The sequence below is a fragment of the Salmo salar genome, unplaced genomic scaffold (assembly GCF_905237065.1).
Source record: "Salmo salar unplaced genomic scaffold, Ssal_v3.1, whole genome shotgun sequence".
Classification (NCBI taxonomy): domain Eukaryota; kingdom Metazoa; phylum Chordata; class Actinopteri; order Salmoniformes; family Salmonidae; genus Salmo; species Salmo salar.
The window spans coordinates 35,001-48,837 of NW_025548207.1; the positions used below are offsets into that span (position 1 = coordinate 35,001).

A 13,837-nucleotide genomic window follows, 5' to 3' on the forward strand; every position below is an offset into this window, starting at 1 on the left:
CGGCGTAGCTTTATTAGGAAGGGTGAGCGTGAACACGAGCGAGCGGAGCCGCAAGAGCTTCACCGGCAGGCCTGTCACCCGGAAGGAGGAATGGAACGTGTGACGTGTCTCTCTCTGGCAGCTCTTCTGAGAGACCTCTCTCTCCTCTTTCTTTTGTTCTATCTGGTTCCCTCCTTTCCTTCTGAAAACTAGTTTTTCCTGACATGCAAACTTTTGTTTGTATAGTTCCCCAGAAGGATTTTGATTTGAATAGCAACAGACAATCCCAAATTGCAAACTTTTTGGGGGAATTGTAGGCGTTTGACTTCATAGCCATGAAGTGCTTTGAAAAGCTGGTCATGGCTCACATCAACACCATCATCTCAGACACCCTGAACCCACTCAAATTTGCATACCACTCCAACAGATCCAGAGATGACACAATCTCTATTGCACTGCACACTGCCCTTTCCCACCTGGACAAAAATAATACCTTTGTGAGAATGCTGTTCATTGACTAGATCTCAGCATTCAACACCATAGTGTCCTCCAAGTTTATCACCAAGCTCAGGATCCTGGGACTGAACACCCCCCTCTAAAACTGGATCCTGGACTTCCTGACGGGCCACCCCAGGTGGTAAGGGTAGGCAGCAACACATCTGCCACGCTGACCCTCAACAGTGTGACCCCTCAGGGGTGCATGCTTAGTCTCCCCCTGTACTTCCTGTTCACCCACGACTGCGTGGCCAAGCATGACTCCAACACCACGATGGTGGTAGGACGGATCACAAACGACGATGAGGCAGCCTATAGGGAGGAGATCAGAGACAACATTCTCTCCCTCAACGTCAACAAGACAAAGGGGCTGATTGTGGACTACATCCACATCGATCGGGCTGTAGTGGAGCGGGTCGAGAGCTTCAAGTTCCTCTGTGTCCAAGTCACTAAGGAATTAATATGGTCCGCACACACCCACACAGTTGTGAAGAGGGTACTTCAGTGCCTCTTCCACCTCAGGAGGCTGAAGAGATTTGGATTGGCCCTCAGATCCTCCAGAAGTTTTACCTGTGCACCATTGAGAGCATGTTAACTGGCTGCATCACCGGTTGGTATGGCAACTGCTTGGCATCTGACCGCAGGGCGCTAAAGAGGGTAGTGAGTACGGCTCAGTACATCAATGGGGCCGAGCTCCCTGCCATCCAAGACCTTCACACCAGACAGTGTCAGAGAAAGGCCCAACAAATTGTCAAATACTCCAGCCACCCAAGTCATAGACTGTTCTCTCTGCTACCGCACAGCAAGCGGTACCGATGAAGTCTGGAACCAACAGGACCCCGAACAGCTTCTACCCCCAAGCCATGACTACAAAACAAGACCGCTAAATAGCAAATTAAATGACTACCTGCATTGACCCTGACTCTATACACACACTGACATCCCAACACACACACACTACATACGCCCAGACCCACATAGCACACGCACACACGCATACTGACGCCACACACAGTCACACACACTGACATCCCAACACACACACTACATACGCCCAGACCCACATAGCACGCGCACACACGCATACTGACGCCACACACAGTCACACACACTGACATACCAACACACACACTACATATGCCCAGACCCACATAGCACGCGCACACATGCATGCTGATGCCACACATATTCACACTCACCACATATGCTGCTGCTACTGTCTATTATCTATCCTGTTTGCCTAGTCACTTTACCCATCTCTATATGTATCTACCTCAATTACCTCGTCCCCCTGCACATCGACTCCCAACTGTTACTCCCTATACAGTATATAACCATGTTATTTTTACCCGTTATTGTTATTTGTTATTCACTGTGTATTTTTGTCTTGTGTCACTATTTCTATGTTTTTGTATCTTTATCTTAACTCTGCATTGTTGGAAAAGGACCTGGAATCAAGCATTTCACTGTTAGTCTACACCTGTTGTTTACGAAGCATGTGACATATACATTTTTGATTTGATTTGATTTTAACAGGCAGTGATATTACCTTGTCCTGCATGGGATGTGTTGTAGGCTTTACCCTCACTCCCTGCTTTGCCTTTGAAAAGATGTCTAATGTTGTATGACAGTGGATTGATGGCCTACAGTATACAAACAACAAAACTCAGATCAGGGTTGTTTCTGTGCTCCAGAAAGTGACCCAAATGTCTCCTGGCAAAGCACTTATTTAAAGTGAACCTGTCCCACCCCCAGATGTGCACTCACTCACTCACTCACTCACTCACTCACTCACTCACTCACTCACTCACTCACTCACTCACTCACTCACTCACTCACTCACTCACTCACTCACTCACTACCTCACTCACTCACTCACTCACTCACCACTCACTCACTCACTCACTCACTCACTCACTCACCACTCACCTCACTCACTCACTCACTCACTCAATCATTCATGAACCCATTCACTCCATCACTCATGGACATGGCATGATCTCAGCCTCACTCGACAGACAGTGGCATCCCACCAGCTCTGCCACGGCCCCCTAAGCTCCCATAATGAAACCCTGACTGACACAGTGCAGCCGTTCATCCCAGCAGCAGCAGCACAGATGAGATGGGCCCATATAAAAACCTGGGTCCCCTGGGCTCCTGCTCCAGTGGCTGCTTTAGTTGGCCAGACTAGAAAAGGATCCCAACCCACATGAAAACAGTATCTGTCATCACCCCACTGTTTTGTGGCCGGAATCCTTCTCTTCCCCCGTCTCTCTCCCTCTCCCCTGGGTCTGTGTTCATCATCACCAGGACCAGTACATATGTACAGAACCAGGTCCTCTAGTTCCTCCACTCTGTGCTCCTCCACTCTCTCACCCTGTCCTTATTTGTTCAGCTGTAAATTGATCCAATGTTTTGAAAGATATTTTGCTTGTAGGCCGTGGACAGTGTAGCTCTGAATCAGCCCCACCTGGTGCTGCTAGTGATAAGAAGAGGAGGAACACATGGACTCCAGTCACCAATCCCTTTATGGGACATTGGTGGTGACTGCTGTAAAGGGGAGTTGAAATAGCATACAGACAGTGTGTGGTTGACTGGGGGGGGGATTAATTCAATGACAGGCTGATGTGTCTGAGATGTTTCGTGTGACAGATGAAGGGTTAGACACTGCCTGTTGAAGTGGTACTGTTAAGCAGCAGGAGACAAATGGGAAAGCAGCTAGCTAGCTCTCAGACAGCCATGATGAGAGATTCTTGTGTTCGGCTGCAGCGAACAGAGCGACCACACTGGAGAAGGGGAACGCTTAGAGGATGTCAGTCACTTGTCTATCAAATCTTACAGGGTGTCAGTCAGTGTGGAGTGTAATGTACTTCAGGCTTTCAGTGATACCGGGAGAGTGTGTGCCTCGCAGTGTCTTGCGGAACTGTGTCTCTGTAAGTGAGGGGCTAATAGAGTGACAGTCTTTGGTTTTTTGAGGCTAAGCTACTATGATGTGATGCTTGAACACCCATTACCTAGTACATTATCCTTTCTCTGGATGAAAGAGAATGTTCTGTAGAAACCCCCACTGGCTCCCTGTCCTCCTCGGCATACACTGAGTATACCAAACATTAGGAACACCTTCCTCATGTTGAGTTGCAATAAAACATTGTAATGAATCTAAAATAAATCACCCCATCTCTCTCTCTCTCTCTCTCTCTCTCTCTCTGTGTGTATTGTAGAATCTGTACTGGTTTGGTTACCCCAAGATAAAAGCCTCAGCCAGGTCAACAAACATTTATCCCTGGTCCCCAGCCCTCCCCCTCCCCCGCTCCCTGACTGCTCTCCTTCCCCCTCTCGCTCCCTCCTTAATCTCCTTCCTCCTCTCCCTCATCTCCTTCCCTCCTCTCCTTCCCCCTCTCCCTCCTCTTCTTCTCCCTCCCCTTCCCACTATTCCTCCCTCCTCTCCTTCTCCCTCTCCTTCTCCCTCTCCCTCTCCCTTCCTCCTCTCTGTCCTCTGCCAGGTTAAGTCATCTCTGGAGCCACCAGAACATTCAGGGTGGTTCAGACTGGATGTGGTTCGTGATCCATGAGTGACAGATGGTTCGTGGATCCGTGGCTCATGAAGTCACTCATCTTTCCAGTGTCTGTTAATTATGGTGGATTTGAGAGAGAAGGTTACACAATGCCTGGAATAAAGGGCCGCTTTCAGCCAGCCCGCTGCAGCCAACTCTGAGAGGAGAGTGAGTGAGGGAGAGAGTGGGAGTAGGGAAGGGGGAGGGAGGGGGTTGAGAAAGGGAAAGGGGATTAACATGAAGTCTACATCATGGTTGGAGAATATAAGCATGGGAGCAAATGTCCAACATGGCCTTTCTGACTACAGGTATTTTTGACCACACCATGACGATAGACTGTAAAAGTAATATGGACCAAGCCATCGATGATATCACCCCATTGTTTCCTATGAGAATGCTCATTGGTGCATTTGAAGATCAGAAAGTATAATTTCAGCATCTCACCACCTTGCTACATGGAAGAGTTTTTGGAAACATCGCATGGGCACTTTGAGCTACTCTAGGAAGTGACATTGGATGCTAGCTCAGTGCTGATCCCCTCTGATTGAAGGCCAACCGAGGTACTGCAGGCTGCCATTAGCAACTAATTTATAATTTTGACTTTGTCTGTGTGTGATATTAACGTGGTTCCAGGAAATACATCTGGTGAAATAGAACCAATTATTGGTACCATGATAGTGTTTGATGTTTTTTTCTATATCCACGAATTTTCACCACGAAGATCGCCATTTCCCCATTCACTATAATGGGTGATCCTGTTTTCTGGAAACAATGCCTGTAGTACCACGGTCGGCCTTCAACTTGAAATCATTCTCCCCTGGCCCGGGACACACACAGGTCTGGTTTATTTAGTGTGATTTGGAGATAGGTGTGTTACGACTGTCTGGTCCCTTATTCTGTTAGAGAACACCGCATAAGAAGAAAATCATGAATTGTGTTTATTTTAATGGAGGTTGTGTGTAGTTGGCCTCAATCTGACTTTGTTCTTCATCAGACTTGTAAACGTACTGTGGATTTCAAGCCTAGGCATGGTAATACAGTTTGCATTGCATATCACAGTGTTTCATAGATGGAGCAACACAACACACTGCTACAATGCGGCTGGAGCCCTAGCCACGGCTTGTTAAGGGTTAACCTTTGTTTCCTGTATAGCCTCCATGGCTCTGTTCTCTCTCCAAGCTTTCCCATGAACCCTTGCCTTGCTCTGTTTGTTTGTGTGATTCCTTCCCCCAGGCCACTGTTCCACACAGCTTGACGGACAGACGAATGGACACACTGAGCCTTCCCAGGGGTCTCACTGACTCTATCCACCCCAGCATCCTTCGCTTTCCCCACCTGACCGCCCGCTCTCTCTCTCCCCCCTTTGTGTGTGTGTGTGTGTGTGTGTGTGTGTGTGTGTGTGTGTGTGTGTGTGTGTGTGTATATATATATATATATATATATATATATATATATATATATATATATATATATATATATATATGCGTGTGTGTGTGTTTTAACAGGTGCAGTACCGAGAGCTGAAAGTGGATCCCAGTCATAGTCCAAATAAAAGAAAGAAAAACAACCCGGGATAACTGGCTTTGCCCGCCCACGGAATCTTCCCTCCTCACCCGTCCAACGCCAAGAAGCAGAGAAACACTGGTTTGAACCAGCTGAAGTCTCTCCCTCTCTGTCTCTCTTTCTCTCTCTCTTTTTTCTCTCTCTCTTCTACTGACTTAAAAATATATATGTACTTGTACAGGCTCCCGAAGTGTAATTATTACAAAGAGATGAGTTTGGATGAAATAGCAGACTATTTCAGACCCAGGTGTTTACTGAACCAGTCTGACAGATGTCCATGTCATGCCGTCCTCGTAATGTTCAACTATGAGTATCACACTTATGAGTTCATTCAACTGAGGTTTCAGAGATTTCTCCATAATAACCCCATTAGGAACATATAATTGAACCATCCCAAAGCTACTTACTAGGGCTGGGAATTGCCAGGGACCTCACAATACGATATTATCACAATACTCAGTGCCTTCAGAAAGAATTCACTCCCTTTAACTTTTTCCACATTTAGTTGTGTTACAACCTGAATTTAAAATGGAATCAATTGAGATGTTGTATCACTGATCTACACACAATACCCCATAAGTAATGTCAAAGTGGAATTTAGTTTTTAGAATTCTTTACAAATTCATTAAAAATGAAAACCTGAAATGTCAATAAGTATTCAAGCCCTTTGTTATGGCAAGCCTAAATAAGTTCAGGAGTAAAAATGTGCTTAACAAATCACATAATAAGTTGCATGGACTAATTCTATAATAGTGGCATTATTTTTTAATGACTACCCCATCTCTGTACCCCACACAATTATCTGTAATCGAGTAATGAATTTCAAGCACAGATTCAACCACAAAGACCAGGGAGTTTTGCCAATGCCTTGCAAAGAAGGGCACTGATTGGTAGATATGTAAAAAAAAAAAAACAGACATTGAATATCCCTTTGAGCATGGGGAAGTTATTAATTAGGCTTTGGATAGTGTATCAATACATCCAGTCACTACAAAGATACAGGCGTCCTTCCTAACTCAGTTGCCAGAGAGGAAGGATTTTAAAACAGTTAGAGTTTAATGGTTGTGATATGAGAAAACTGAGGATGGATCAACATTGTAGTTACTCCACAATACTAACCTAAGAGTGAAAAGAAGGAAGACTGTGTAACGGTTGTCGTCGGGAATAGAGGACCAAAACGCAGCAGGAATGTGGATGCTCATCTTGTTATTTATTTTAACTAAAGAGAACACCAAAATAACAAAACGAAAAAAAACGCATCGAATAACAAAACAGTCTTGTCAGGCTCACACATGCAAAACAAGAAACAATCTCCCACAAACACTTAACCAAACACATACCCATATATAGGACTCTCAATCAGAGGCAACTAGAAAACACCTGCCTCCAATTGAGAGTCCAACCCCAATAAACTAGACATAGAAATACAAAAGACTAGAAACCACATAGAAATACAAACCTAGAACATAACCCCAAAAACCCGGAAATAATAAATCTAACACCCTACTACATAAACCATCACCCCGAAACACATAAACAAAATACCCTCTGCCACGTCCTGACCAAACTACAATAACAAATAACCCTTATACTGGTCAGGACGTGACAGACTGTACAGAATAAAAAATATTCCAAAACATGCATTCTGTTTGCAATAAGGCACTAAAGTAGATCTGCAAAACATGTGGCAAAGAAATTAACTTTATGTCCTGAATGCAAAGCGATGTGTTTGGGGAAAATCCAACACACAGAGTCCAATATTCTCAAGTATGGGGGTGGCTGCATCATGTTATGGGTATGCTTGTCATCGGCAAAGACTATAACGTTTTTTAGGATAAAAATAAATGGAATACAGCTTAACACAGGCAAAATCCTATAGGAAGACCTGGTTCATTCTGCTTCCAACAGACACTGGGAGATGAATTCTCCTTGGAGTTGCTAACCAAGACAACATTGAATGTTCCTGAGTGGCCTAGTCATAGTTTTTTACTTATATCGGCTTAAAAAATCTATGGCAAGACTTGAAAATGGCTGACTAGCAGTGATCCACAACCAACTTGACAGCGCTTGAAGAATTTAAAAAAGATTAATGGGCAAATATTGTAGAGTCCAGGTATACAAAGCTCTTAGAGACTTACCCCGAAAGACTCACAGCTTTAATCAGTGTGTCTAACATGTATTGACTCAGGGGGTTGAATACTTATCTAATCAAGATATATCAGTGATTATTTTTCATTCATCTTTTATACATTTTCAACATTTTCTTCCACTTTGACAGAGTATTTTGTGTAGATTAATGACGCAAAATTACAATTAAATTCATTTAATCCAATTTGTAACCCAACAAAATGTGAAAAAAGTAAAAGGATGTAAATACTTACTGAAGGCACTGTAGGTGCCGAAACGAAATGTATTGTGATTCTCACGATTTTATATGGTTCGCTTGTAATGTTATTGAGACTGAATGTTCCAAACATATTGCTCACCATATGTCTGCTGCAGAGGGACAAGAGAGAGCCATAAGAAAGCAAGATTTGATCAGTCATGAAAATAAAAGTGCTCAAAACAAATTGGCTCCATATTTAAAAAGATGATGGAGAACAATCTTTAAAGGAAAAATACTGTGCAGGTAAAGCCAACTAGCGCAAAAAGTGATTTTTTTCCACCATCACTACTATTTACCAGGTAGATTGGATATGTCAAGACACATTTCAAAACCAGCAGGGGCATCATACACCGCAAAAATCTGATGGGGCACGTGAGGATGGTTGGGGTATGGTCTGGAGGAAGGCTTGCTCCACCATCCATAAGTTGGAGAATTTAGAATTTTTCAAACACCCAAAATAGCTTTTCCTGCAATCTAGAGCCATAATCATTATTCTTAATTCTAGGTAATATCTAAGCATACCTCTTGAGCTGTCTGTATCCTCCTGAGTGGTGTCTGTATCCTCCTGAGTGGTGTCTATATCCTCCTGAGTGGTGTCTCTATCATCCTGAGTGGTGTCTGTATCCTCCTGAGTGGTTTCTCTATCCTCCTGAGTGGTTTCTCTATCCTCCTGAGTGGTGTCTGTATCCTCCTGAGTGGTGTCTCTATCCTCCTGAGTGGTTTCTCTATCCTCCTGAGTGGTGTCTTTATCCTCCTGAGTGATGTCTCTCTTTTCATCCTGAGTGGTGTCTGTATCCTCCTGAGTGGTGTCTCTATCATCCTGAGTGGTGTCTCTATCATCCTGAGTGGTGTCTCTATCCTCCTGAGTGGTTTCTCTATCCTCCTGAGTGGTGTCTGTATCCTCCTGAGTGGTGTCTGTATCCTCCTGAGTGGTTTCTCTATCCTCCTGAGTGGTGTCTGTATCCTCCTGAGTGGTGTCTGTATCCTCCTGAGTGGTTTCTCTATCCTCCTGAGTGGTGTCTGTATCCTCCTGAGTGGTTTCTCTATCCTCCTGAGTGGTGTCGCTATCCTCCTGAGTGGTTTCTCTATCCTCCTGAGTGGTTTCTCTATCCTCCTGAGTGGTTTCTCTGTTCTCCTGAGTGGTGTCTGTATACAGTATACAGTAAGTTACCACGTTGATTAGCTTCTATCTCAGCCAGTATACAGTAAGTTACCACGTTGATTAGCTTCTATCTCAGTCAGTATACAGTGAGTTACCACGCTGATTAGCTTCTATCTCAGCCAGTATACAGTAAGTTACCACGTTGATTAGCTTCTATCTCAGCCAGTATACAGTGAGTTACCATGCTGATTAGCTTCTATCTCAGCCAGTATACAGTGAGTTACCATGTTGATTAGCTTCTATCTCAGCCAGTATACAGTAAGTTACCACGTTGATTAGCTTCTATCTCAGCCAGTATACAGTGAGTTACCACGCTGATTAGCTTCTATCTCAGCCAGTATACAGTGAGTTACCATGCTGATTAGCTTCTATCTCAGCCAGTATACAGTGAGTTACCATGTTGATTAGCTATTAGCCTGTTAGCCTCCAGTCATGTTTTGCTGCTTGCTCACTGTACATAGAAAACGAAAACAGACACACCCCTTCATTTCAATATCAAATGCTGTATTTGTACACGTCGAGTTGCACAAATCCCACATTGTGCAATGTCTTTTCACTTGGTAGGCCTATATATATATATATATCACCCTATCCCAGTGGTACTTGACTATCCAAATGAATGTGGAAACTTTAAAACATCAAACACCCTATTTTAAATTAAACTAAAAACTTCTGCAGTCCTGCCGATATGCCAGTCTTCACTCCCATCGATAGCCCAGATTAGTGTTTTTCTACCCAGAAACGTAGTGTCATTTCCCCCAGCAGAGGCAGGAGAGTGTGGCTTGTTGCTGTGCCACTGAGCTAATATAGATGTCACCCTGTGCAGACACAATCGCCAGGCAGGCCTTAGGCAGCCCGAGCAGTAATCTTATTTGAAAGGCTGGTCTCCTCTCCTCTCATCTCCACATGTGTTGCCTCAGTGGGCACAGACAGACACACACATACAGTACACACACACTCCGACGCTGTGCCCCAGGCTGGCCGCCCTCTCCATCTGCCCCACCTCCTGTGCCCACAGCTCAACTGTGATCTCTTTCAAGGGACCTGTGTGTGGTGTGTGTGTGTGTGCGCCTGTGCATATGTGTTTATGCAAGCAAACAAGCTAGTTGTGTGCTTGGTGTGTGCCCATACACTGTGTGTACATGCTTTGTGTGTACATGCTGTGTGTGCACATGCTGTGTGTGTAAATGCTGTGTGTGTGTATATGCTGTATGTGTATATGTTGTGTATATATGCTATGTGTGTACATACTGTGTGTATATGATGTGTGTGTAAATTATGTGTGCACATGCTGTGTGTACATGTTGTGTGTGTAAATGCTGATTGTATATATGTTCGTATAAATGTATATGTAAATGATGGGTGTGTATATGCTATGTGTGTACATGCTGTGTGTGTAAATGCTGTGCGTGTATATACAGTATGCTATGTGTGTAAATGCTGTGTGTAAATGCTATGTGTGTATATGCTATGCATGTAAATTCTGTGTGTGTATATATGCTATGTGTGTAAATGCTGTGTGAATGCTGTGTGTACATGCTGTGTATGTACATGCTGTGTGTACATGCTGTGTGTGTACATGCTCTGCGTGTAAATGCTGTGTGTAAATGCTATGTGTGTACCTGCTGTGCGTGTAAATGCTGTGTGTAAATGCTATGTGTGTATGTGCGTGTAAATGCTGTGTGTGTATATATGTTGTGTGTGTAAATGCTGTGTGTGAATGCTGTGTGTGTATATGTGCTATGTGTGTACATGCTGTTTGTGTAAATGCTGTGTGTAAATGCTGTGAGTGTACATGCTGTGTGTGTAAATGCTGTATGTGTACATGCTGTGTGTTTAAATGTTGTGTGTAAATTCTGCGTGTGTGTATATGTGTGTATAAATGCTGTGTGCGCATAGGCTATGTGTGTACATGCTGCGTGTTTCAATACTGTGTGTAAATGCTGTGTGTGCACATGATGTGTGTATATGCTGTGTTTGTACATGCTGTGTGTAAATTATGTGTGTGTATATGCTTTGTGTGTATATGCTGTGTGTGTATATGCTGTGTGTAAATTATGTGTGTGAATGATATGTGTAAATGCTGTGTGTGTATAAATGCTGTGTGTGTGTGTGTGTGTATGCTGTGTGTGTGTGCATGTAGCTCCGGACTAAAATCAATAAGAAAATAGGTGTTTTATTGTCACATGCACCTGATAGGTGCAGTGAAATGTGTTATTTTACAAGGTCAGCCATAGTAGTACGGTGCCCCGGAGCAAATTAGGGTTAAGTGCTTTGCTCAAGGACACATTGACAGATTTCTCACCTTGACAGCTCAGGTATTTGAACCAAAGCTCTAACTGCTAGGTTACCTGCCGCCCTTGTCGGTTGTTGGTTGTCGGTCTCCTCTGGCACAGGAGATGGATGTGGATCTGAGTTTGAACTTGAAGGGTGAGCTAGATGAGCAGCCAGCCAGCCAGCCGCTGTGACAAAACAAGACGCTTAGGGGACTTGGACCAGAGACGGCAGGGGTGTGTGTGTGCGCGCGTGTCTGTGCATGCACCATTTTTACTAAATCCCCCCCATCATCCCTCTCTCTCTCCCGCTCTCATTCGTCAGTGGTTGGGGTCACAGCCCTGTCTGAAAGGAAAGTCTCCTGGGTCTCTCCTAGAGCATCTTTTGAAAGATCACAGCATAGGCTACATCTGAGAAGCCTTCCACTCCTCCATATCCACGTCTCCCTCTCCATCGCTTAAACTTCAGCAAGCGTAGATCTGTCACTTTGGAAGGCCATTGATTTAGTTTGTTTTGAGGAATGCACTTGAAAGACAATAACATGCTCCATGGAGAACTAGACCTAGACATACGATTAATATCATCCTCACCAAAATACTCTTTTGTGTCTTTTGTACTGCCTGAAGGGGACATTTTGTAAACCTGAATATGTATATTTGTGTACTACTGTATGTGGTAGCTATAATTTACAGTAATTGTGGTGGTATATTATGTGTGGTCTTGCATCCAAATGCTCTGAGTTTTATAAAACTGTATTGGCTGTGTTTAAAAGCAAAGTTAAAAGTGATTTTGTTTTGATGAGACAGAGAATGTATCTGACAAACATAAAGGAAAAAGGCACTTTCATTTGCACCCATTTTTTAACCTTGACTTCATTTTTGAATGATGTACATAGTAGCCCTTGTTCATTTATGGTTTAAAGTATTTTTTACTCTATGCTTGTAAATGGTCTGATGTTGATGATCTTGTGTAGCTGTATGCTTGTCATTTCTCTCTGAGGTCTTTTCGCCTGCAGTCAGTGCTTGACTAGGGCAGGAGCTCACCGGAGCTGAATACCGGCACCTCACATTTTCTACTGCTTGAGCTCCTGTTCCTCTTATAGAATATTATCTCAAAAGTATTGTGGAGCTCCTGCACCTAAATATAAACAGTACTGGCACCCAAAATGAGTACCGGAACCTATTTCAGTCCAAGTCAAGCACTGCCTGCAGTGTTTCCTGTGACATCGCCTTCACTTTCCCTGTCCTGGTCAACGGTTCTAGAGGACAAAGGTGGGGATTTTGGGGTGGGTGGGCAGTATGAGAAAATAATGTACATCTATTAAGACGATATAAAGGCACCTGATGTACGTAGATTATTTTGAAAAATATTAAATATTTTGTATAAGCTTTGAAGGTTTTTCATTCATTGCCAATATAGTGAGTCATTGAGCTTCACAAAGGCCAAAACATAGCCAGCCACAGGCATGTGTAGGACTGTGTATGATTTTACACAGAAGGGTGATCTGAAGCATGTGTAACTATGTAGATTGTGTGTTTTAGTCTCACCGTGCACAGAGGGGGATAGAGAACCCTTCTACCCCCTCTGTGAATCCTCTGACCAGATAATTTATTAGTCTGGGAGTGTCTCCACTGTCTGATACCCCTTCATCTAAACCCCTGTACAGCACACCACACAGCCCCATGAACGACGACATACGTACCCAGCAACGACATACATACCTACCCCCCACAAGAGGTCAGGAAGGAACTGAGGGTTATTTGTTCTCCATCTCTCCTCTTCTCTGACAGACACACACCATCCTCACTTCTCATGTTCTAATCTCTATCTCTCCTAACACACACGCTACAGTATAAGCCACGCTCTCCATTGATGTTCCCCTCTCAGGAAACAGGTCATCCCTCACCGTTGTCTGTGTGGCTAGGTTAGGGTTAGGCTGTTCCCTGGGCAGCCGGGGGGGTCTTACCCCTGGCTACCACACCACGTGGCCCACAGATGAAGCTCTTCCATCTCTGTCCTGTGCCTCTCTCAGGACACTACGTGAACAAACATGACAGGACCCCTCCGGACCCCTCAATAGATGATTCCACTGCCAAAAGCAAAGACAGAACTTTGAGTCTGCGTGCGTGTGTGCATGTTCAACAGATTTCTACCCCAGTGTGTTACCCTTTCAAGAGCTCTGAAATCAAGTGTTGAGCAGCATGGTAGAACAGCAGGGTAGAACTGCTACTGAAAGCACCAGTAGGTGCTACTGCTGAGAGATTGTTGCTGTGTGCTTTATTTTGACTCCTGACCCACCTGCAACTATATATAAATCCGTTGTGTTGGAGGAAGGTGTGGAGTCAGTGAGAGTCACAAGAAGTGGTATATTTAAAAAAAATGTAAGACTGTTTTAAGACTCAAAAAGATTTTGGTCTGGAATGT

General features: G+C 44.1%; 1 protein-coding gene across 1 annotated transcript in view; it reads left to right on the forward strand.

Annotated features, from left to right (window-relative positions):
* The window catches only part of LOC123732784 (multiple C2 and transmembrane domain-containing protein 1-like), a 37,946-nt gene extending 32,319 nt beyond the window's left edge, over window positions 1-5,627 (forward strand). The window contains exon 5 of the mRNA XM_045712054.1: window positions 5,534-5,627. Coding sequence (XP_045568010.1) covers window positions 5,534-5,605 — 72 coding nt within the window. The 3' untranslated portion in view covers window positions 5,606-5,627. The remainder of the gene's footprint in view (window positions 1-5,533) is intronic.
* Window positions 5,628-13,837: the final 8,210 nt, after the last annotated feature.